Source organism: Phodopus roborovskii, unplaced genomic scaffold (genome assembly GCF_943737965.1).
Source record: "Phodopus roborovskii unplaced genomic scaffold, PHOROB, whole genome shotgun sequence".
NCBI lineage: Eukaryota > Metazoa > Chordata > Mammalia > Rodentia > Cricetidae > Phodopus > Phodopus roborovskii.
In genome coordinates this window covers 18321035-18346141 of record NW_026126413.1, presented here as the reverse complement: position 1 = coordinate 18346141, position 25107 = coordinate 18321035, and the positions used below count along the sequence as shown (strand labels likewise).

Below are 25107 nucleotides of genomic sequence, written 5' to 3'. Positions count from 1 at the left end.
AAAATGGCTTATTAAAAGTTCATTTTTTATAAAGGAGGGTGCAATCTGATACACGCATCGACACCCCACGCTCCCAGGCTGCCTCCCTGGGAGGCTGCCTTCTCTTCACTGTATGTCTTGGCTATGGTTTCTGTTGCTGTGAAGAGACACTTGACCAAGGCAACTCTAACAAGAAAAAAACATTTAATTGGGGCTGACTTACACAGGGTTAACCTCTTACCATCATGGTGAGAAAGCACGGCTGCATGCAGATGGACTTTGTGCTGGAGAAGGGACGGAGAGTTTTGCACCAGGCAGCAGCAGGAGACTGTGTACCACACCGGGTGTAACTTGAGCTTATGAGGCCTCAAAGCCTGTCCCCATAGTGACACACTTCCTCCAAGGCTGTACCCCCTTCTAATAGTGCTACTCCCTATAAGCCATGGGGGACAAACCTATCCAACCCACCTATGTCACTATGTAACTATGTCACTGTATCACTATGTCAAAAGCACAGCACATTCTAGACTTGGCACTCAACGCCAGAGCTGATGGTGAGACTGTTTTTGAAAGGCCTTAGGTCATTTTCCAGGAGCAGGGGATGGCAGGGTCACTGGTAGGACCTGGTAGGCCTGGTAGGACCACAGCTGTTTAGCAACTTACACACACACACACACACACACACACACACACACCTTGTGAGCTTTGCCAATTTGAGAATTTACCTACATGGATTGGTGTTGCTGGACCTTCAGAGTTATGACAGTGATGAACAAGACAAGAAACTGACAGCTTGTTGAACAAAATGAAAGAAAAACAGAAAGAACGAAATGAAGCAGAACAGTATTTGGCAAGTGAAGAATTTACCACCCATGGTTCAAAAGTGAGGTCATCAACAGGTCCTGGCTAACCGCTAAAGAGTGTGTAGCAGAGGGTGGTATAGATAACGTGCTTGGTGAAGGTTCGACTTACCAGAATATTAAAGTTCTGCACTGAAAGCAGTTTGGAAATATTCTCACTCTCAGTGGGGATGCTGATTTGTCAAAAAGTGATTCAGTATATACCCACACTGTCATGGACAGTTGCAGAAAAGACTACACTGGCAAAGATGTACTGATACTGGGAGGTGGAGATGGGGAGGGGCAGCATATTTGAAATACAAACTGAAACCAAAGATGGTCACCCAGGCAGAGGCTGGTGATTGACAGGTGTGAGTGACAGGTGTGATTGACTTGACGGGTGTAAGAAATATATGTGAAGAACATGTGGTAACATCTTCGGTAATCTTAAAGGAGATTGTTACCAGGTTATCATAGAAGAATGTATTCCATCACTGAATAGATTTGTCAAAGGAGGGGGAGAGTTTGTGTCATTAATGATTTGACAGCTGTCCTCAACCTTTCAGTGGAGTACTGAAATGGGGTGGGGAATGCTTCACACAGGTCTGTGCCAGTCTGACAGTGCTCTGTGTCCCCAGGAAGAACCGAGAGAGACATCTTTGTTGCCCTGTGCACTTCTCCAGGGAGACTGTGTCCTTTCTTTCTTGGAATTGTATTTCTGCTGTTTGGAAGAACACTATGTCTTGAAATGAGCATCCCTGGATGACAAGTGCTGAAAACCGCCTTTTTTGACCTGAGTGTGCTGAATATGCCAACAAATGAGACAGGCCATTGATTTAATGTTTAAAAAGCCAATGGAACGTAGCTTATATTTTTATAAGCTACTACAATGTTAAGTTTTTTGAAAATCATCTGAAAGCAGAGAAAAAAGTGAAACGCACTACCCACCTAGAATGTGATGTTTTTAAATTGCTTTTTATCTCTGCATGGAACCTTTTGGGGAAAGGTTAGTTTTGGTTTTAGGAGACATTCTATTTGGGTGTTTGGAGGAATAAAATTATTTGTTCTGTAACTGGAGAGATGGTTCAGTGGTTAAGAGCACTGTCTGCTCTTCCAGAGGTCCTGAGTTCAATTCCCAGCAACCACATGGTGGCTCACAAGCATCTGCAATGAGATCTGATGCCCTCTTCTGGCATGGAGGTTTGCTTGCAGATAGACTACTCATATATGCAAAATAAACAAAAATCTTCAAAAAATTATTTGCTCTGGAGAGTTTTTTTTTTTTTTGACAGGGTTTCTTTGTGTAGTCCTGGCTGTCTTGGAACTTGGAACTCTCTCTGTAGACCAGGCTGGACTCACAGAGATCCACCTGCCTCTGCCTCCTGAGTGCTGGGATTAAAGGCTTGCACCACCACCTCCCAGTTGGAGAGAAGTTCTTGATGGTGTCCTCCAACTTCTGACACTGACTTAGATATTAAAATGTGGATCTTACAAGAAAGCTAAAGTAAAAAATGAATCAGCACAGCTTCACTTAAAATTGCAAAAGAGAAAGAAAAAAAAAAAAAAAAGGCGATAAAGTACCTAAGGGTTAGCTTAGCACGTGAAAGCACTGGCTGGAACCACTGTGGACGGAAATAACCTACTCTTGTAACTTATTCTCTCAAGTCTGCCTGCCTCTCCCTCACCCTGCTACCCACACACAATTGAAAGGGGTAGGAAGGTTGAGAGAGTGACAAGAACAATAATAGCCCTGCAATTTATATTCCAGGTACTGAACAAGTGTGTTATTGCCCTTACTAACTCTTCCAAACAGCTCTGTGAGGTAGATAATGTGTCCATTTGATAGGAGAGGGAAGTAAAAGGCAACAATGTACAGAATGTTGCTCCTGCTAGCATAATAAATGACGGCTGCTCTTTGAAATGACACCTGGGCTTGGTAGGCTTGGTGCCTTAGATTGATACTACCCCACTTTAGCTGGTATCTGAGGAGATCGGGGGACTGTGTCCAAATACAATATTTGAAATTGGACATGGTGGCACAGTCCTGTACTCCCACTTGGGAGGCTGAGGCAGGAGGATTACTGAGAACTTAAAACCACTTTGGGCTCTACAGTAAATTCCAAGCTACTTAAGAGAAATCCTGTGGGATGATCATTTTGTATCCCGTGTGAGAGAAGATGTATTAAAAAGTAACAGACTAAGAGGTAGTTATGTTGTGCAGGGCTTGCCCGGAATGTGTGAGGCCTCGAGTTTGATCTCCAGCCCCACATACTATTAATACTTCAAATAAATACTTTCCATGTGCTAAGTCATCGCGTATCAGCTTAAGCTGAGACCACACTAAAGATATCAAAACAATAGAAGAGGAACTGTTTATTTTTTCCTCCAGTACTGCTGTCTGCATTAAGATGCTATAACTGATGAGAAATTTCTATAGAAATGAGAATGAGGAATGCACTAGTACAGAAAAAACAGGTATTAAAAAGTTATACACATCCAAAGAGCTTTCGAGAGGCTTCTTTTGAGATGGGGGTCTTATTATGTAGCCCTGGCTGGTCTAGAACTCACTAAATAAACCAGGCTGGCCTCAAACTCACAGAAATCCATTTGCTTTTGCCTCTTGAACACTGGGATTAAACACATGCACCACCATGATGGACAAGATTTATTTATTTATTTATGTGTGTGAATGTGTGTATGCCATGTATGTATGGTAGCCAGAAAGGTCAGAAATGGGCATCTGATCACCTGGAGCTGGAGTTAATAGGTGGTTATGAACCACAGATGCTAGGAGCTGAACTTGGGTGTTCTGGAAGAGCAACAAAGACTTAACTGCTAAGCCATCTCCTCGAACTTGAAAACTTGTTCTTGTAATTGGAATTGCTTCTGTGTCTATGGAGGTTCCCACTATATTTTATACTTATTTTTATGCCCTTTTGCAAAATATAAACAATCATATTATATGTAAAAAAGTATTCAAGTAATAAACATCTCATAAACTATTTGGATACTTGTGCAGTGACATGTTTATCACTGTGACAAGCATCTGAGGGAAAAAAGGAGGATGGTGTATTTTGGCTCATGGTTCCAGAGATGTGGATCCAGGGGCAACTGGCTCCATTGCTTTGAGGGTGGTAGCAAGGCACATTGAGGAAGGTCATGATAGAGGAATGCTACTTACGTCATGGCATCCAGAAAACAAGTACAAGAAGTAGGGAGTGGCCAGGTACAGATTCCCTGCTCAAATGCACACGCCTAGCAACCCCTTTCTCTAAATAGACCCCATTTTCCGAGCTACGGCAGGACTCAAATTTGAATCAGTCAGTAGGTCCAAGTCCTCATGATCAACACCCTCACGGATGTGTCCAGAGTGCTCTTTACTAATCCCAGAGGCTTTCTTTTCCTTTTTTCCTTATTCTATGTGTCTTTTACATCATGCATCTCTATCCCATTCATATCTCAGTCCCTTCGCATCTGCCCCATGTCCCTGCACTCCCCTCAAATAAAACAAAATTTAAGAGAAAAGGGGGGAATTAAACATTTCATCATGGAAGCTGCAGTGTGACACACTGAGTCATACCACAGACCACTTTGTCCATAGCCTTTACTTGCCAGTGTTTGCTACAAAGAGTCATTGGTTTAGTTGAGGCCTCTGCTTTCCACTAACTACACTATTGGTGCTCACTGGAACTCTCCCTGGGTATTCTGTTGTCCTGTGTGTGGAGACCCTGCAGCTTTGGGTCTGCAGGCCAGCTTCTTTCACGCATTCCTGCAGGTTAAATAGATGGGGTGGATGCTAGAATTGGCCAGGTCATAACCCTGGGTTTGGGCCTGGGCCGCCATAGGGTTGGTCTGTCAGGTGAGAAATGGGGACAAGTGTTCTGAGCAGTTTTCCCGCCAGCCTGGTCCCACAGCCACAAATAACACACAGAGACACTGTATTAGATATAAAGCTGTTGGCCTGTTACTAGGGTTTCTTATTGTCTAGCTCTGTCTTAAATATTAACCCATTTATATTAATCTAAGTATTTCCACGAGGTCTTGGCTTACCAGAGAGAGGTCCGGACCTTTTTACTCCTCTTGGTCCTACATTTTGACTCTCCTCCTACCTCTCCTGGGATCCTCCTTGTCTCCTAGTCCCACCTATCTTGCTTTCCTATTTGCCAACAGTGCTTTATTCATTAACCAATAAAAGAAACATATTTACAGAATGACATCTCCCATCAGACAAGTCTCCCATGCTCATAACATTGGGGCTGGCTCACCCACACCTCTGCTAACAGGGTTGGCTCTATTGTGCTGTCCTGGCAAGGTGGGGGGCCTGCTACCAGAGATGTTTCTTAATCTGGTTAGCATGAGTATCACAATAATTATAGCAGAACCTAGAAAATGAAAACTGCTCCACAGAATTAATCATTTTTGTGATACTAAGAATGAAGCCCAGTGCCTTGTGCATAACACACAAGCATTCTACCGAGCTTTTCCAGCCTCTCCATGGCTCTTTAGATACTTACAACTTTTTAATTCCTGTTTTTTTTTTTTGTTTGTTTGTTTTTTTGTTGTTGTTTTTTTTTTTTTTTTTTTTTTGAGACAGGGTTTCTCTGTGTAGCTTTGGAGCCTGTCCTGGAACTCACTCTGTAGGCCAGGCTGGTCTCAAACTCACAGAGATCCCCCTGCCTCTGCTTCCCGAGTGCTGGGATTAAAGGTGTGTGCCACCACCGCCTGGCAGATTCCTGTTCTGTTTAAAGTTTGGTCGGTGGTTTATTCGGTCTTTGAGACATGGTCTCATTTTGTAGCTCTGCCTCACCTGGAGTAACACGTGAAACCCATTCTCAAACTGCCGAAGTTCCCCTGCACCCCGGTATTGCTGAGCTGATTTTTAATGTTTATGTATTTTATTTTTGTTTCTCTTAGACAGGAACTCAAGTAGCCCAGGGTGGCCACAAGCTGTTAGGTAGCTGAGTCTGTCCTTAAATTTTTGATCCTTGAGTTCCAAATCTCATGTGCTGGGATTACAGATGTGCCCTATTGTGCCTGACATTTTCCTCCCAGACTCCAAGATCTTACTGTATACACAAAGCTGGCCTGGGCCTCATGACGTAAGCCAGGTTGGCCTCAAACCCAGAATCTTTTTGCCTCTGCCTCATGAGTTCTGGGATTACAGACATGTGACACCACATTTGACTGGTGTTAAAAATGTGTGTGTGCACATGTGTCTGACAGGAGAGGGAAGCCAATGTTTCTTTAATTAAAGAATTAATTTTATATTATTTTATGCATATGCGTGTTTTGCTTGCTTGTAAGTCTGTGCACCAAGTGCTTGCCTGGTATTCACAAAGACCAGAAGAAGGCAGTGCATCTCCTGGAATTATAGATGGTGGTAAACTACCATAAGGATGCTGTGAATTGAAACTAGATCCTCTACAAGAGCAACAAGTGCTCCCAACGTCTGAGCCATCTCTCCAGCCCCTGACATTTCTATAATTTAACATATTCATCACCAGCTTCCTGCTTTCTCTTTGTAGATCTCAACTACACATGGAAAACACTGAGTGTCTACTAAGATTTTCAAATACACACTGGGAATATAGTTTAGTGGTTAGAGTACTTTCCTGGCATGTGTAAGGGCTGTTTGTTCTATCCCTAGCAACCAACCCTCCCCGATCCCTTCCCAAACCCCCCAAAGAAAAAAGGTTTTGAATATATCCTGAAGATATTCAATGATGCCCTTTTCTTTAAAAATTGAGTATGCAAACATAGTAATGAAGCACAGTAGATTGAGATTATTTAGCTGTACATTTGTTTTGTCAATAATATGTATTGTGAAATATTAACTGGTCAAAGATGTGTTACATTTGTTCATGCTGTATTTGTTTATGTAAAACTGTGTTGCATCTGTTTCACCTTGCGTGTTTACGGCACCTGATTGTGTAATAAAGAGCTGAACATCCAGCAGCTAGCCAGAAAAAGGACAGGTAGGGCTGGCAGGCAGAGAGAATAAATAAGAGGAGCGAATGAGGGAGATGCCCTAGGCTAGAAGCCAGGCAGCTGCCAGCCATCCAGATGTAACAAAGCAGTGAATGTGAGATACACTGAGGTAAGAAAGGCAATAAGCCCCGAGGCAAAAGGCACATAATTTAAGTTAAAAGAGCTAGCCAGAAATGAGCCCAAGTTGGGCCAAGCATTCAAAACTAATGAAAGTCTCCGTGTCATGATTTGACAGCTGGTTGGTGGCCTAAAAGAAAAAGCCTGGTACAAATATGCACAATGAATCTCCCATTCAATATTAGTTAAAATTAGAACTTCTGAATGTGCCCTATGATGGGAGATGTCATTCTGTATATGTTTCTCATACTGGTTAATGAATAAAGCACTGTTGGCCAATAGGAAAGGAGATAATAAGACAATTTAAAGTTTCCTGCTTTGCTAAAGAGACTGCCAGACACACTATGGCCTATGGGCTGAAGACGGAAGATTAGAAAAGAACTTCGGGTGACCAGGCAGTGAGTTGTCTCTGTCATTTCTAGAGTTTATATATTATCCTTCTGTGGTCTTTGAAGGAGTTGAAAACAGATAGTTATGGTTATAGTTTTCCTTAGGATTAAAGATAAGGTGCATATAGAACTTTAGACTCAATAAGATAGACTAGATGATGGAGTATGTTCTTAAATCTTACTAAATGTTAATGGACTAAATAGTGTTAACTGTGATTCTTATTTGATAACTGATATGTAATATATTTTGCTATGTTAAGCTTAAAACCCTTCTTTTTATTTAGACAGAAAAGAGGAGATGATGGGAGATGTCATTCTGTAATATGTTTCTCATACTGGTTAATGAATAAAGCACTGTTGGCCAATAGGAAAGCTAGATAGGGACTAGGAGACAAGGAGGAAATAGGAAGTAGGAGCAGGAGCCAAGATGGAGAGTCTGGAGAGAGCAGTGCAGCAGCCGGCTCCCGGTAAGAAGACCACGTGGACATACATAGATTAACACAAATGGGTTAATACTTAAGACAGAGCTAGCCGATAAGAAAGTAGTAACTGGCCAACAGTATAATATCAAATACAGAGTCTCTGTGCGTTATTTGGGGCTGGTGTGGCGGCGGAACAAGAGCAGGTGGCTGGCAGAAAAACCATATTCCTTACAGCCCTAATTTGGCATTAAAGATACAATTTGTATATGCTCATTTTTCTAAATGAAACATTTTCTCAGATTTACAAAAGAGTTTTAAACTAACCCCCATTACATGACACCCTGTATGAAGACAACGAGGACCCATATGGTACTTTAAGTGTGAGCTTATGCAGAAGTCAGAGGACAACTACTGGGAGTTGGCTCTTTTTCCAGCATCTTTGACCCAGGCACCACAGTCAGAGTCATTAGGCTAGGTGGCAAGTGCTTTTACCTGCTTAGTCCTCTCACCAGCCAAGGCCCGAGTTTACTGTTAATGAAAGTTTAAAGTGTTTAAAAGGGTTATTTTATGCACATGAATTGTCTTGCCTGCACACATGTATGCACACCAGGTGTTTGCTTGGTGCCACAGAGTTCACAATTGGACACTGGAACTTCTGGAACTGGATTTACATCATGTGGATTCTGGGAACTGAACCTAGGTCCTCTAGAAGATTAGCATGTGCTCTTAGCCACTCAGCCATTTCTTCAGCACTCAGGGTATGTATTTTAATAATATCTCACCTGAATCTATGCATACTTAAATTTGAGTTGTGTGATATTTCCATAAAATCAGAAGATATAACTAAGCAAAATTAAAAGCATAGCTAAGTACCATCCAATAATTGGCAAAATCAGAATTTCACCACTTTTTTATTTCCAAATATGGGACATTTCTGAACATATCTTTTGGTAATTTTTCCTTTTCAGGATATACTGGAAATTTATTAATATGCCAACAAATACCTTCCTATAACTTAAAAGGTCAGTTCTGCATTTCCTTTTATTTGTATTTTGATTTAATCATTCTTTGTCACTGAGAGAATTATCTTTGTACCGATTTTAAAAAGTCTTTGTATGAGGAACATCTTTACGAACAAGACCTTGCATTATTATTAATATTTCAAACGTCAAAGCTTGCATTTACCAGCTATTGAGCTTTAGGCATGTTAACTTCTCTGCGTTCCAGTTTCCGCTTTCGTAAAATGGACATAATAATGGATGTACCTCACAGGACTGCCCTGGGGATTAAAATGGGTCATTCTACCTGCAGATCTTGAGGCTGTATTGTGCACATCTTAACCCAGCAGCGAATGTCTATGGGTCATTATGGGCACAGTTAATCTCCTTCACAAAGTTCTCTTTTTAAAAACAAGGAAACTTAAAGTAGCCAGCAGCTGGGCAACACTGGTCCTTTCAAATCTTTTCATCTTTGGTATCGCTGTGGAGGAGAACACTCCAGTTCAAGAACTAAAAAAAAGTCGATCTTGAGATCTTGAGTCTGAACACTTGGGGGGCGAAGGAGTCAGGATTCGGTGGTCAGCTACAAAACAAAACAAAACAAAACAAGACTGTGATGCCAGCCTGGGGTCATGAGACCCTGTCTTAATTCCCGGCCTCCAAAACAACACTACACTAAATAACGAAAAGGAAAACCAACCAGCCAACCAAACAACAACAACAACCAAACCAAAACAACAAACCGTACCACAAAGCCCACAACAAACCCCACCACAAAACCCACACAAACAAACCAAAACCGTAAAATAAAGCCCGTCCAAACTTGTAAAAATGCCTGTGGCGGCAGGGTTCACTGATTCTTTCGACAGCCCTCTGTGCTGCGACAGACCCTGGGAACAAGAAGCTGCTCTCCAGGACCGTGACGAGCCCAGGAGACAACCGGTTTTCCCGGGACTTACGGTTTCCATGGCTACAGGTCCCCACGCCTGCGCACGGCCGCGAGTACGGCGCAAGCGCAAACTGCGGTGTTGGCTGCCGCGCGCCCCTGCGTTCGAACGCGAGCCCCGCCCTCCCCTCCGCTCCGCCGTCCAATCGCCTTCTTGAGCTGGGCTCTCCCTGCGCGCGCCGGGCGGGAGGGGCGGGGCAGGGGCGGGCCCGGGCCCGTGACGTCACTTCAGCGCGCCCCGCGGCGTCTGGAGTGGCGACGCGGAACATGGCGCGTTCCTAGGAGCCGTTTTCGGCATCAGTAGGTGGCGGCGTGCGGACTAGCAGCGTGGGGGGCGCGGAGGCAGCCAGCGCCGCTTCGTGTGGACAAGTGGAAAAGGGGCGGGCCGGGCTGTGCCGGGCCGAAGCACACGGTGAGGCCCGGCCGCGAGGCGCGCGGGTGGAAGGGAGCAGTCAGGGGGCCGGGGCGCGGGACCCCCGCGAGCCGAGGGCGGGACGCGCGCGGCTCCACCCGAGCCGCCCACCGCGCCCGCGGCCCTCGCGGCCCTGCAGCGGCCCCGGCGGAGCACGGGCTCCCGGGCTGCGGCGAGCCTGGCGTTGCTGGGGCCACGGGGCGGGCTGGCAGCATCTGAGTGACAGGCCGAGCCAAGCCGAGGGGACCCATTGTGTCCCCCTGTCGCCGGCCGGGGAGCGGGGCGTATTTGTCCTTGGAGGCTTGGGGTTGCACGGTGCAAGAGGACGTGCTTCTCCCACCAAAGCCGGTGTGTGTGTGTGTGTGTGTGTGTGCGCGTGTGTGTGTGTGTGTTAGCTGTACGGGCGACCTTGCTGCCGTGGAATCAGGGCAGTGAAAAGCTTTAAACATTAGACCTTTCCTTCTCCATATATGTATGTATATGTGTGTGTGTGTGTGTGTGTGTGTGTGTGTGTGTATGACTTAAAATTTTTTTTCTCCCGGAGAGGAGATTGATTCTGAGCCGCCACTGCCCAAGCTCGGCGACTCCTGCAGCTTTACGTTTGGGAATATTTTGTGATTCAGCAGAATTACGTCGAGGCCCATAACACTTGCCATTTTCCCTTAATCCTCTTAATATGGGGTGAACGAGACGTACAGCAAAGTGATTTGCGTCGATACCAAAGACTGGTAATTTGGCTCCGGGTGCCAAGGTTGTAATTGGCATACCTCTTCACCACACATTAAAAGAGCTCCGTTGTATTCGATAGCGCCTTTAAGATTTGCTTGTTATATAGAAGGAAGCAAGAAAGACCAATTTACAACCAATTTGCAAAGATTCTTTTCACACCCCCTCCCCCTTGGATAGGGATTTTGCTCTTCCATCTTCACGTTATTTAAAATTTCTCTATTTTGATTAAGGACGGAATGACTTCATTAAATGATTGATAGCTTTCCTCACATCATTGTTCCACACTTGAGACAATTTTTGTAAAATTAGAAAATTCCTCTCTGTTGATTGTGATAAGATTGTAGGGATCCGCCCCCCTCCCTCCGTTTTCTGATGGCATCTAGCATTGGGGCTGATGCAGGCAGTTTAATTATGTCAGTTTGTTGATGTGTATTATATCTACAGGGCAGAAGGGTGTTCTCTGCCTTGATTACACTTCTTAAAGGGAGAAGAGGATTCTCAGAAGAATTTGGTTGTAGTGATGTGATTGGAGGTTCTAAAGAAGTGTGGAAAATTATTTTGTAATTAAACAAAAGTCTTTAGATTTTGTGATGTTATGGATGTATTTAGATTCAGAACCAAACTAGAAGACAGAATAATGCTTGCAGCATTTGGATTTAAAATATACTGAGGATGTTTCTCCAGAATAAAAATATTTAGGGAAAGGTAATGTTTGATTTGTTGGGTCTTTTTTTTTTTAAAAGATTTTAAAAAATTTTAATGTGTGCCTTTATCCATGTGTATGTTTATGTCATGTGTGTATGTTTGTGTATGTCATGTGTGTTCTGGTGCTGGCTCAGGCAGAAGGGGATCTTCTGGTAGTGGAATTACAGGCTGTTGTGAGCCACCTTGACATACATGCTGGGAACTAACCTTGGGTTGTCTAGAAGAGCAGCAAGTGCTCTTAACTGCCAAACCATTTCTCCAGTCCTGATTAGTTGGTTCTTGATGTTTGTCCTACATGTGTGTATTATTTAATCTTCCTTCTAATTTATTATTTTTGAGACAGGCTCTCACTACGCAGTTTTGGTTGGTATGGAACTCCATATGTAGACCAGGGTGGCCTTATACTTATGGAGATTTGTCTACTTTTTTTCCCCCCTGGTGTTAGGTGTTTGCTACCACATCAGGCTTAAGGTAGTATTTCTGTTGATAATTTACAATTTTTTATTTTACTTTGTTTGCAGTATTGGCACTGAACCCAGATCCTTGCACGTGCTTTACCACTAAGCATCTTCATTTTTGTTTTCTTTTTTGTGGTGTTAGAGGTAGAAACCAGGGACTTGCTCAGGTCATGCAAGCGCATTCCCACTGTGCTCCTCCCCATCCCCCAGCCCTGTTTTTTTCTTGGCCTGTGTGCCTGTGATGCATCTTGTCAGCTAATTCCAGGGTGTTTTACGGAATGGCAGGTGTGCTTCTGGAGTGACCTTTGCTTGATTTTCTAAATCTGAGACTGACTACCAATAAGCCTACAATTATATAAGCTTTGGACAGCATAGGAATTAAAGTTACTGAAACAATGTTCATGTTGAGGTAATTTTAAAACATGATTTTTATTAGCATATATTATACCCGATAATAGGTTTCATTATGGCATTTCCACACATGTATGTAGTATATTTTGATCGTATTCACCCCATTACCTTCATGTCCTTCCCATTAATACCCTTCCTGTTCCAACTAGCCTTTTACTATTTTCGTGTCTGTCTCTTTCCTTTGATATTAGGATTGTTTAGAGGAACTTTGAAGATTTGTTCCAACTTGCATGGGTCCCTTCCCAGTGGCTACATCATTACCCTGCCTCCCCCATCAATCATTTATTGCTTATAAATCCTCAAGGACCCATTCTATACTAGGGTGTTGATAGATAGGCTTACTCTTGTGATGTGGTGGTGTGTGTGCGTTCATGCGTGTGTGCATGTGTGCATGTGTGCGTGCATGCATGGGGAGCCTGGAGGAGAATGCATATTGTTACCTAGAATGTGGTGTCCGATTTCCATTTAAGCTAGGCTGGCTGAATGGACAAGCAGGCTCTCTTGTGACCTACCTGATTTTGCCTCCTACCCTACTGAGCATGTGTGCCCATGCTCAGCTTTTTTACATGGGTGCTGGGGATTTGAACCCAGGTCCTCAAGCTTGTAGAGCATTCTTACCTACTGTACTGAGTCATCATTGTCCCTCAGATGCAGTAAGTAGCTTTGTGCAGGTAGTCACAGCGGCTGTGAGTTCAAGAGTACAGTAGTTAGCATTCCACCGCCCTCATCCCTGTTTCTTCTGACTCGTATTCTTTTTGCCCCTTCCTTTCATGATGGTCTCTGAACCTTGGAATTGGTGTCATAAATGTCATATTTATTCTTGGGTATTCAATAACAATGTAGTCATAGTACTTTGACCAATTATGACCAAAGCAGATAGCAGCACAACGTATAGTAATAAACAGTTATTTAGAAGGCAGTTGTGATAATTACATCATGTTCTTTTTGGAAAACAGTGAAAGTAGCTTCTCTTCTAGGATCTTAACTTCTTCAGCCTTGGGCATTTGTCTGGGTTTACAGTACCAGATATGAATTCCCTCCTGTACTGGGCATCAAATACAATCAGACTGAAGTTGATTAGTCCCGAAACAGACTTATCACTATTGTGCTAGTGGGCTCATCTTACCTTTGCTGTTAGTATTGTTGAGCACAGGGCTCACAATTGCTTAAGACTGCAGCCAGCCTAGCTCTTTTCTAGCACTGTGAGAGCTAGCCAGCAGAGAGGGAGCTTCCAGTCCAATTCTAGCTTGGTTCTCTATATCTTGTGAGGCATGTGGTATTAAAAAAAATTTTTTTTTATGGCAATTTCCTTACATTCTTGTTCTAGGGAATGACCAATAGCAGTGGCAGTTTGTCTGTATTGTTTTGGAAGCCTTAGGCCCCCCTGACATTGGATCGTGTATTCTATTCCTAGCAATTATGTTTTTATTTAATGACATACAGAATCTGTATTTTTGTTTTGTTTTTTTGAGACAAGGTTTCTCTTTGTAGCTTTGGAACCTATCCTGGCACTCACTTTGTAGGCCAAGCAGGCCTTGAACTCACAGAGATCCATCTGCCTTTGCCTCCCAAGTGCTGGGATTAAAGGTGTTCCCCCTGCCCCCATGTGTGCCAGAATATGCAGTTTTAAGATATCCAAATTATAGGAATGTTCAGTAAAGTTTGGGACATAAGAATGAGTGTGTGTAAAAGCCCATCATCATTTATTTTAATTTGAAGTGTTTTGTTTATTGTAATTCATTTGGTCAAAGAAATGGGTCCAGATATGGTAATGGTATAAGACCACACATATCTGTATTTATATCTGCATTTATAGCTCTGGTTCTGACTCATCCTTTTGCTTCTCCTGGTGCTACTTGCTGGTCACTGTCAGGGTTTATTGTGTCAGAACTGTTCCAAGACATTTGTGAATGACAGGGGCGAATTCAACAGTAGACTTTTTTTTTTTTTTAATGGAAATTATTTATTTTTATTTGTATGAATGTTTTGCCTGACTTTATATCTGTGCCCCATGTGTTGTGTGCCTGGTGGCAAAACCTGAAGAGAGTGTTGGATCTCCTGGAACTGGAATTACAGATAGTTGTGAGGCACTACTGTTTGGGTCCTCGGAATCAGACTTAGGTCCTCTTCAAGAGCAGCCAATACTCTTAACTGATGAGCCATCTCTCCAGCTCAACAACGAACATTTCTTTCATTTTTTAATGAAAATTTTCATGCAATATAATGTTGTTGGTTGTTTTTTACTCTTTGCTCCTTGGGGGCCCGCCACCCAGCTCCCAAATAAATCACACGTGGAGACTTATAAATTCCTGGCCTTAGCTTGGCTTGTTTCTAGCCAGCTTTTCTTAACTTAAATTGTCCTATCTTTTGCCTTTGGGCTTTTATCTTTCTCTAGTCTGTATATCTTTCTCCTTCTCTGTGGCTGGCTGTGTAGCTGGGTGGCTGCTCCTGATGTCCTCTCTTCCTTCCTTTCTTTCTAGATTTCTCCTTCTGTTCATCCTCTGCCTGTCAGCCCTGTCTATCCTTTCCCCTGCCTCATTACCGGCCATTCAGCTCTTTATTAGACCATCAGGTGTTTTAGACAGGCAAAGTAACACAGTTTCACAGAGTTAAACAAATTGAACATAAAAGAATGTAACATGTTTGCATCATAAAAAAATGTTCTACAGCATAAACAAATGTAACTCACCTTAAAATAATCTCCAATAATATATTTTGTTTTTTCCCTTCCTCTGACTCCTCCCCATATCTACCTAACTTTATATGTTCGCTCTTACACATGCACACACACACATGCACACAAGCATGCAGGCAAAACACAGACTGATCTACATAGTAAGTTCCAGGACAGTCAGAGATACATAGTAAGTTTCTGTCTCCAAAAAGAAAAAAAATGTTTTTAAAGTTAATGAACTGCCCCTTTAAAAACTTTCTAATATGGTAACTTTTCTGTTTTGAATTTTTTAATTTAAAATGCTCCTATATACAGCTGTGCTATGCTGTGTTGTGCTGTGTGTGTGTGTGTGTGTGTGTGTGTGTGTGTGTTTCCATGGTGACCAGAAGAGGGAATGAGATCCTTAACCTGGAGTTATAGGTGGTTATAAAGTGCCTGATACCTGTGCTGGGATCTAAAATTGGGGATCTTCTGTGAGGACATTTTTTCTTAACTGCTAAGCTTTTCTCCAGCCACATGGTTGGTTTGCTGGCTAGCCAGCTTTTTTTCTTTCTAAAAATTACTTTTTATTTTTTTAGATTTTAATATAATTGCATCATTTACCCCTTCTCTTTCCTCCCTCCAAACTCTCATATCCTTTTCCTTGCTCTCTTTCAAAGTCATGGGTTCTGTATTTTAATTGTTACATACATCTATAATTCCCTATGCATGACAGGCAAGTGCTATACTACTAAGTTACATTCTCTCTCTTAAAAAAGTTGTTAAGGCTGGCCTAGAACTCTTGGTTTTCAAATATCTGTTAGGGGGACATTAAACCTTGGCTCTTGGTGATCATACTGGTATACCACTTTAATCCAAGCACTCAAGAGGCAGAGGCAGGCAGATAGCAAGTTCCAGGATATCTAGGGCTACTCAGAAATTCTATTTCAGGCAAAATAAAACACTCTAGCCCTTACAATAATCTGTCTTTATTGACAGTGCCTTTCCAATTATAGCATCTGTCTAAACCATCTCATTTTTCTTCTTCTTCTCCTTCTTCTTCTCCTTCTTCTTCTCCTTCTCCTTCTCCTCCTTCTTCTCCTTCTCCTCTTCCTCCTCCTTCTCCTCCTCCTCCTCTCCTCCTCCTCCTTTGTTTTCCAAGACAGAGTTTCTCTCTGTAGTTTTGGAGCTTGTCCTGGCACCTGCTCTGTAGACCAGGCTGGCTGGCCTTGAACTCACATAGACCTGCCTGCCTCTGCCTCCCAAGTGCTAGGATTAAAGGTGTGCGCCATCACTGCCTGGCATCCGTTTCAATTCTTAACTCAAAGTGTTGATAGGAAATAATCCGTGCTTTTAGAATTGTTGAGGAATTGTGTTGAGAAGTTGGCATCATTGTTTGTTAAACCATTTATTATAGTTATTTTCAATACACTGTCTCCTCAGTCTTTAAAAATGTAAAATGCATATTGTGTGTGCATGTGTGTTTTAGGTGTACATAACTCAGCATACACGTGGCAGTCAGAGGACAACTTATTTTGTGGGGGTTGGTTCTCTGAACCATGTTGGCCCTGTGAATTGAATGCAGGTCACATCAGGCTTGGTGGTAGGTCCTCTGCCCCGTCCTGCTGCCTTGCTTTTTAAGTTTGAGACAGGGTCTCATTTCGTAGCCCTGGCTGGTCTTGAACTCAGAATGCCGATTGGTTGCAGACTTTTTATTGTATCCTTATATGGCGGAAAGGCTAAGGTAGCAGCTCTCTGATGTCCTCTCATAGGTGCATTTAGGCTAGGCATGAGGGAGCCATACTGATGATGTGATATAAGATTTCAGCATATGACTTGGGGGAAGGTCCACAGTATTTAATACATGACAATATCTTCCTACCCTCCCCCTGCCCCGTGTCTACTTTGTATGCTTTCAATTTGCATTTTATCTTTAAAATGATTTTGATAACAGAGGAAAGGCTGAGGATCCTAGTTGACTCCCTGGAAATGGTATTTAATCAGAATTTGGAAACGAAGTTTTGTGTATGTGGGGACTCTCCAATCTCAATTTCCTTTAGAAATGTATTGATTTCATAAGAGTAATTGGAATTATGGGAGTTCTGAGTAGTGGTGTAGCTAGTATATAGAGTGAACAGGTGAGTGAAAGAGCTTTCCAAACCGTACAGCTTTTCCGTGTGTTTATGTTCTTGTCCATCTTTGTATCACATATAATGGGTACTCAGGTGTGCTGACTTACCATTGCAGGCTTCCATGGATCTCAATAGTGCCAGCTCTGTAGTTCTGCAGGTCTTGACACAGGCCACAAGCCAGGATACTGCTGTTTTAAAGCCAGCTGAGGAGCAGCTGAAACAGTGGGAGACACAGCCAGGGTTCTACTCCGTGTTGCTGGTAAGTAGTTCTTGAGATTGTTTATCTTTAATAAAGCGAGACATCATTATTGTAATAATAGTTCTTTCAGTATAAAGTGAGACATCATTATTTTAAGCGTCCTTTCAGTATGGAGATTTACTGGCAGTTTAGTGAAACTGATCCAGATGTGAAACAACGTGTGTGTGTCTTCTGCTGCTATGGTGGGTCACTCTAGAGCAGTGAATGCTTCTCAACCTTCCCAATGCTATGACCTTTTAATACAGTTCTTCATGCTGTGGTGACCCCAATGTAAAATTATTTTCATTTCTTCTTCGTAACTGTAGTTTGGCTACTGTTATGAATCGTAATGTAAATATTTGTGTGTTTTAATGGTCTTAGGCAACCCCTGTTAAAGGACCTGGAACTTGTTATATAGATCAGGTTAGCCTGGAATTCACAGACACCTACCTGATTTTGCCTCCTAAATGCTACAACTAAAGACAAGTACCACCATGCCTGGCCTGAACCAATATTTTTTTGTTTTGTTTTGCTTTATATGTATAAGTATTTTGCCTGTATGTATGTGCACCATAGGTATTCCTGGTGCCCAAAGAGACCAGAGGGTTTTTTACCCTCCGGGGATTATTGACAGTTGTGAGCCACCTGATATGGGTGTTAGGAACTAAGCCCAGGCCCTCTGTAACATTAACCACTAAGCCATCTCTCCAGTCCCCTGAACTAACATTTTTAAAGCTTATGGGACAATAGAAACTTCCCCATTAGTTATTAAGATTATGTTGCATGGTTTAACTTGCATTGTTGTTTTCATAGTTTGCCTCCACTGTACAAAACAGTAACAGTGAGGATTATTGGTTGAATTAACTTAAATTGTTCATATCGCATCTCACTTTACATCACTTAAAAGTGCTATTGTGTCATGCGTGGGGGCACACACTTTTAATCCCAGCACTTGGGATAGAAGCAGGAGCTTGAATCTGTGGATCTGTGGTCAGGAAGCAGAAAGCTATGAATGATTAAGATGCACTACCTTTTCTCCTGTTTTTGTGTCCCAGGACATTCACCCATCAATGGTGTACCTACTTTTTGAGTAGGTCTTTTCATCCCAATTCATCAAACCAAAATAATATTTCACAGGCATTAACCTTGGCCTCTCTAATGAAGACAATCCTTACATACATGCATGGAGGCTTGTGTCCTAGGTGATTTTGGATGCTGTCAAGATTAACCATTACAGTTTCAAACATGTATCAACAACCAGGGACTTTGACTCATTAGGTTCTTTGAATCTGTTCATTCGTTCATTCATTCTTGAGACAAGATCTTGTTGTGTATCCTTGGCTAGACTGGAATGCACTGGCTTTGAATTTGCTGCCATTGTCTTGGTCTTGCCTTTTAAATGCAGGGATTATATGTGTGTGGCAACATGCCTGGGCACTTTTTTCTTTATAAATTTAGAATGGCTTTATTTTAGCATTCTCTCTCTCTCTCTCTCTCTCTCTCTCTCTCTCTCTCTCTCTCTCCCTCTCCCTCCTCTTTCCCTCTTTCTCTCTCTCTTTGTGTGTGAGTATATTTCTGATTTTTTTTATCAAGGACATTTTGGACATTTTCTAATATACTTGAAAGAATAGTATGAGTCTTTACACATTTGTCTGTTGACTAAACTTAGTAAAATGCGATTGAATTGGCATGCCATCTTCTTTGAGGGGGCTGCCAGGTTTCACTGTGTATCTCAGGCTGACCTGAAACTTGAGATGTATTTTCCTTAGTATTCCAAGTGCTGGCTAAGTAGGCCTGTTTTCTTAGTTTAGATTGTAGAAATATACATATGGTATTTGTAGTGATGAAATTGAAACAAAATCAATAAAGCCTCTGGGGATGAGGTTGTAGATCAATTGCTAGAGTGTGGGCCTAGCATGCAGGAAGCTCTGGGATTGACCCAGGATGTCTCACAAGCCCAGCATGGTGGTGCACACCTGTGATCCCAGCATCTGGAAGTAGAGGCACGAGATTCAAGCCTGTTATTGGCTGTATAGCATGTTTGAGGCTACCCTGAGATACATGAGATATTTTCTCAAAAGTCAAACACGTAGGGCTGCTTGGTAAAGTTGGTGAAGTGTTGCTTCCCAAACACGAGGGCCTGAGCTTGGTCCTCAGAGCCCGGTGTAAAAATGCCAGGTGTGGTGGAGCTGGAGGCGGCATGCTCCCAGGAACTCACTGTTATTCCTGTCTGCCTAATTGGTAATCTCTAGGCCAATAAGAAGCCCCGCCTCAAAGGAAGTTGGGTGGCATTTCTGAGATGACACCTGCGGTTGTCCTCTGGCATCCATATGAAATCATACACACAATAAACATGCCCACACATATGAGTTCATACTCACATTGAAAAAATAAAGCAGTCAGACAAATTCATGTTTTATTTTGGTATGTTAATTGTATTTTAAATGACTATATGTTCATTCTAATACTATTTTTTTATTTGCAGAATATTTTTACGAACCACACCCTTGATATAAATGTAAGGTGGCTTGCTGTGCTATATTTTAAACATGGAATTGATCGTTACTGGAGACGTGTAGCACCTCAGTAAGTTCCCTCAGTCCAAATTGAAGAAGAATGAGACTGTACCTGTGCATGCAAACGAATGTCAAGTGTTTAACTGGGCAATAGGGAAGTTAGTGTAAGGATGACATGGAAACTTGCAGAGCATTTGATACATAAAAAAGTCCAAAAAGCGTGTTAGCTCCTGAAGAAATGTGTTTGTGTAGTTCAGCAACTATATTATTGTTTTTCTTTTTTCTTTTTTGTTTTTTTGAGACAGGGTTTCTCTGTGTAATAGCCCTAGCTGTTCTGGAACTTGGTCTATAGACCAGGGTGTTCTTGAACTCACAGAGCCCTGCCTGTCTCTACCTCCCAAGTGATGGGGTTAAAGGCACATTGTTTTTCTACATGGTTTGTATCTTTCCATCCCACCTGCATGTGCATGTGTGTACATGTGTGTACATTTGTACATACATGTGTACGTATGTATGTATGCTCCTGCCGGCCTGACTGTCTTGGCTTTCAGCTTCTGAGGATCTGAGGATCAAGCTGAGTGGCTGAATCATCTTAAAGAAGTAAAATGTTTTGATTTTGAAAAGGAAATCCTTCCTATATTATGTCCTCATTCACTGAATCTCCATTTCTGTGTCTTGCATTTTCTCTGGGAAGAATGGATGGATAGCATACATTTGCAGTTTCGTTAGGTTAGGTTTTAAGTGTAATGTAGGGGTAAAGTGAGCAGATTCATCTTAAGAATTAATTAACACATTATGTAGTTTATGGCCAGGCAATTTAGATAATGTCTTTGGAATTTTGGTGAACAAAAAGCATAAGCTGTGCTCTCCAGTAGATGGCACTAAAGTTCTTCGGGTTTTTATTTTAATAATTGAAATTGTTTTATTCTGAGTATTTGATAGGGCCTGTAAAACCTACCCTTAAATGGTATTAGAAGGAACTGGAGTATTTTTAGGTTGTACTTTAATGTGAGGGCAGCTCTGTTGATTTCAGGAGTAATTTATGATTTGCTGAGAAAAGAAGCAATTAGTGATGAGAAATTGCATGCTTGCTTGTTTGCATTTTGGGATAGGATTTTGCTCTATATCTATAGTTAGATAGGTAGCTTGCATAGACCAGGCTGACCTGGAAATTACAGGGAAACTCTTGCTTGTGACTCTGGAGTTCTTGGATTATAGGCATGTGCCACCATGTCAGGCTAAATTTTACTTTAAGCTAGCTTAAATTTAAATAGTTAAGGAAGGAACCGTAGTATTAAATAGTTAAATTGTGTTTTAGTGTATTGAGATAAAAGTGGGCATGAAGATGAATATACTTACAAAGGAAACAAGGATGACAGATTAGTAATTGATCTTATCTGCAGATTTGAAGCACTTAAAAGTTTGTATGTTTACTGTTAGTTTGATACAGTTCTTATTCTGACCATTTTTTTATAGAATGAAAATCAACTGACTTAAGCTTATATATTATTTTCATGTATCATTCAATTTAACTGGGTTAGATAATATTCGTTTCAATTTGAAATATAGTCTGAACTAGTCTAACAGTGAAGTTGTAGTTGGAGTTTGTTTTAAAGACCTGGTGTGTGTATTGATTATGGTACACAGTGCATTTGTGAAATAGTCCCACACATCCTTTCCCTCATTGTAGTACACTGGTACCTTCTTCATGCATCAAACACTTTCCCCCTTTTCTAGTTGAAAGACTTTTCAAATTGAAATCAACATTATTAGTATTATTTTTTAAAGACTATCAAGCTACAGGCTACTGTCAACTCCTCTTCCAAGTGCGAGGGTTGTAGACCTGTGTCTCCGGGTTTGTAGACCTGTGTCTCCAGGTTTGTAGACCTGTGTCTCCGGGATTGTAGACCTGTGTCTCCGGGATTGTAGACCTGTGTCTCCGGGATTGTAGACCTGTGTCTCTGGGATTGTTGACCTGTGTCTCCGGGATTGTAGACCTGTGTCTCCGGGATTGTAGACCTGTGTCTCCGGGATTGTAGACCTGTGTCTCCGGGATTGTAGACCTGTGTCTCCGGGATTGTAGACCTGTGTCTCCGGGATTGTAGACCTGTGTCTCCGGGATTGTAGACCTGTGTCTCCGGGATTGTAGACCTGTGTCTCCGGGATTGTAGACCTGTGTCTCTGGGATTGTAGACCTGTGTCTCTGGGATTGTAGACCTGTGTCTCTGGGATTGTAGACCTGTGTCTCTGGGATTGTAGACCTGTGTCTCTGGGATTGTAGACCTGTGTCTCTGGGATTGTAGACCTGTGTCTCCGGGATTGTAGACCTGTGCCACTGGGCTTTCTCCTGCACTTTGTATCCAGGTCAGCTTTGAGATTCCCCTGTTCAGTGCTACCAGCCCTCTTGTCTTTCTTTTAATTACTGCTTTTTTTTTAAAATCTGATTTAACATTTTCACGCTAGCTTGTTGAGATGGAAGCTTAGATAAGTTGGTATTCAGTTTCTAAAGAATAGAAATTTCTTGATCTAAATATATAAAATCCAAGATGCTCCCAGATTGCTGCTGTGATACCACAAGAAGGAAATTCTACAAACTGACCTCACTTTACAAATTTCAGTAATTATGAAAGTACACTAAAAATATCATCTACAGTTACCTTTAGGCCATGTGTATTAGGTATGCATGAAACATGAATGTATTTCATATTAGACTTGGGTTCCATCTCCAAGATATCTTAAGAATATGCAAATATCCAAAAAAATCTGAAAGAAATTATCTGAAACACTTTCTAAAGCATTTTGGACATGATACTCAACCTGTGTGGATAGTTAGAGTACTAAGACTTTTCTTGTAATCATGACCAGTTCAGTTACACAAACCTTGAAATGCATATTTTTTTTCATTTTCTTCTTCTTCTTTTTTTGTTTTTATTTTATGAGATAGGGTTTCTCTGTGTAACCTTGGCTGACATTAGACTCGCTCTGTGCACCAGCCTGGCCACAAACTCAGAAATCTGCCTGCCTCTGCCTCCTCCAAAGTGCTGTGATTAAAGGCTTGTGCCTAACAGGCACACTACTTTTTCTAGATAATAATCCTTAACTCTGTTTAGGCCTTCCTGTCTCTAATACTCTTGATATTGGTACTTTAGTTCTTTACATGTATTTCCAGTAGCTTACTTGTTTGTTGTTTATTGAGAGATTGAGAGAGTTGTGTGTAGTTGATTGAGCACATGCCGTGGCACAGTTTGGAGTCGGTGTTCTTCTGCCGTATGAGTTCCAGGAATTGAGCCCAGGCTGTATGCTTGGTGACATGTGCCTTTACCCACTGAGCTATCCCGCCGGCCTATAATTTTATGTAATTAAACTCCAGAGGGGTATATTAATCAACAACTTTCAGTTTTTTCTTCCCCTTATGTCACTTTCCCATCAGCTTGATGTAGCTGTCCTCAGTTTTGTGTATCCACTGCTTACTTGTTTGTTTTCTTGCGATAGGGTCTGGGCCTCACTGTGTAAGTCAGACTGGCTGTGACCTCCCTACCCTCCTGTCTCTGAAGCTTCAGTTGTTGACAGCATATGCTCAGTCAGAAGTGCCTGTTTCCTCATGTTTCAATATGTGCATTTCCACTTACTGTTTCTGTGTTTTAGGGTTTCTCTTTGATACTTAAAAATACAGATTCTGGTTTTCTAGTGAAACTCTCCTTCTTGTACGTATCTTAAAGCCAATTTTTTATGTGTGGTTTTGGTGACTATGGTACCTATTTGTGTTTTGGATTTAGTCACTTCCTTCTTTATTGGGTTACTCCTGGTAAGTTTTGTTTGGATGATGAACATAGTATAATTACATTCGGGGAGGCTTTAAGTTCTGTTTTCTTTCTCCAGAAAGAATTTAGGTAAGCAGCAAAAGTTGACCTTAACCTTGGTGTAGTTGAGGGTGTTTTTTGTGATTTGCTTTTCGGTTATTTGTCTCAGGTTAGAGCCTTCCTGGGGTTTTACCTATAAGCTTTGCATGCTTATCTACTGAAATGCGGCTTTTGGGCAACCTGAATTTCGTGTTTGGCTTCTCTGGCACTGCAAGTCCTGTTGAGATCTCTTTGCACTTAGTCTCCTGGCTGCTGCTTTCAACTGCTTTGCCTTTCTGGCTGTGTACCAATTGTGGAGGCCTATTCCTCTGACCTGACTGCCTGTTTCGTTTTGGGGTGGATAGTTTCTTCAGGCTGTCATACCACAAACTGTATGTTTCAAAATAGCGGGATTTTACTCTCTTACAGATTACGTAGCTAGAAATCCAAATCAATAAGTTTGCTCTTTTTGAGGGCCCAAAGGATTAGTCTTTGGCACTTTGTAGTTTCTGATTGTGGCCGTCAGTCTTAGGTGTTTCTGCTATGCTGTTGAATGACTCTAATCTTTACCCCTATTGTCACATGACCCATGCCCAGGCTCCTGATTCTTTTGTCTACTTTTTTTTTCCTATAAGGGCACCAGGACAGGTATGAAGGTGCAGGCTTATAATCCTAACACTTGGAAGGTTGACATAGGATTTAAGTTCAAGGCCTTTTGGACATCATAGTAAGTTTCAGGTCAGCCTAACTTACATCTTAAGACTTTGGGTCAAAATAAAACTACAAAGAGAAGAACATGAGCATCAGTGCAGAATGATTTTTGTCTGAATGTGATTTGCAAAGACTACAGTGTTTCCAAATACAGTTGTAATCAAGTATACTTGACTTATAGAACTTGAGTATTTTATTTTTGTGAGATATATTTTAGCTCATAATATATTCTTTGCTTAAAGTTTATTTTATTTAAAATTTATTATTGTGTGCCTGCAGGGCTGATCTGTGGTTGTTAATATTTCATGGCCTGCATGTGGAAATCAGAAACAGTGTTGTGAAGGTGTTTTCCTTCCACCTTTTTGTGGGTTCTGAGTAATCAAACCTTTTGTCAGACTTAAGTGGTGTTTCCTCATAGCCATCTTGTTGGTTCTTAAAAAAATTTTAGAGTCGTGTATATATTTGTGTTAACCTTTCTGGAGTTATTTGTCTTATAGTAGATGCACTTTCATAGGCAGAATGGGAAATAATAAAATGAAGATTAAATTTTAATTTAAAAATAGATAATACAGAGGAGGGTGGTGGTAGAGCATGCAATTCCAGCACTTGGGAGGAAGAGGCTGGA

General features: G+C 41.8%; 1 protein-coding gene and 1 pseudogene across 2 annotated transcripts in view; both read left to right on the top strand.

Moving 5' to 3' along the window:
- The first annotated feature begins 481 nt into the window (after positions 1–481).
- On the top strand, positions 482–1565 carry LOC127221025 (spermine synthase-like; annotated as a pseudogene).
- An 8335-nt stretch (positions 1566–9900) lies between these two features.
- The window catches only part of Ipo11 (importin 11), a 112572-nt gene continuing 97365 nt past the window's right edge, over positions 9901–25107 (top strand). For both annotated transcript variants that reach the window (XM_051182895.1, XM_051182894.1), the window contains exons 1-3: positions 9901–10090; positions 17294–17437; positions 19902–20002. In XM_051182895.1, the coding sequence (XP_051038852.1) occupies positions 17300–17437; positions 19902–20002 (239 nt within the window). In that variant the 5' untranslated portion in view covers positions 9901–10090; positions 17294–17299. The remainder of the gene's footprint in view (positions 10091–17293; positions 17438–19901; positions 20003–25107) is intronic.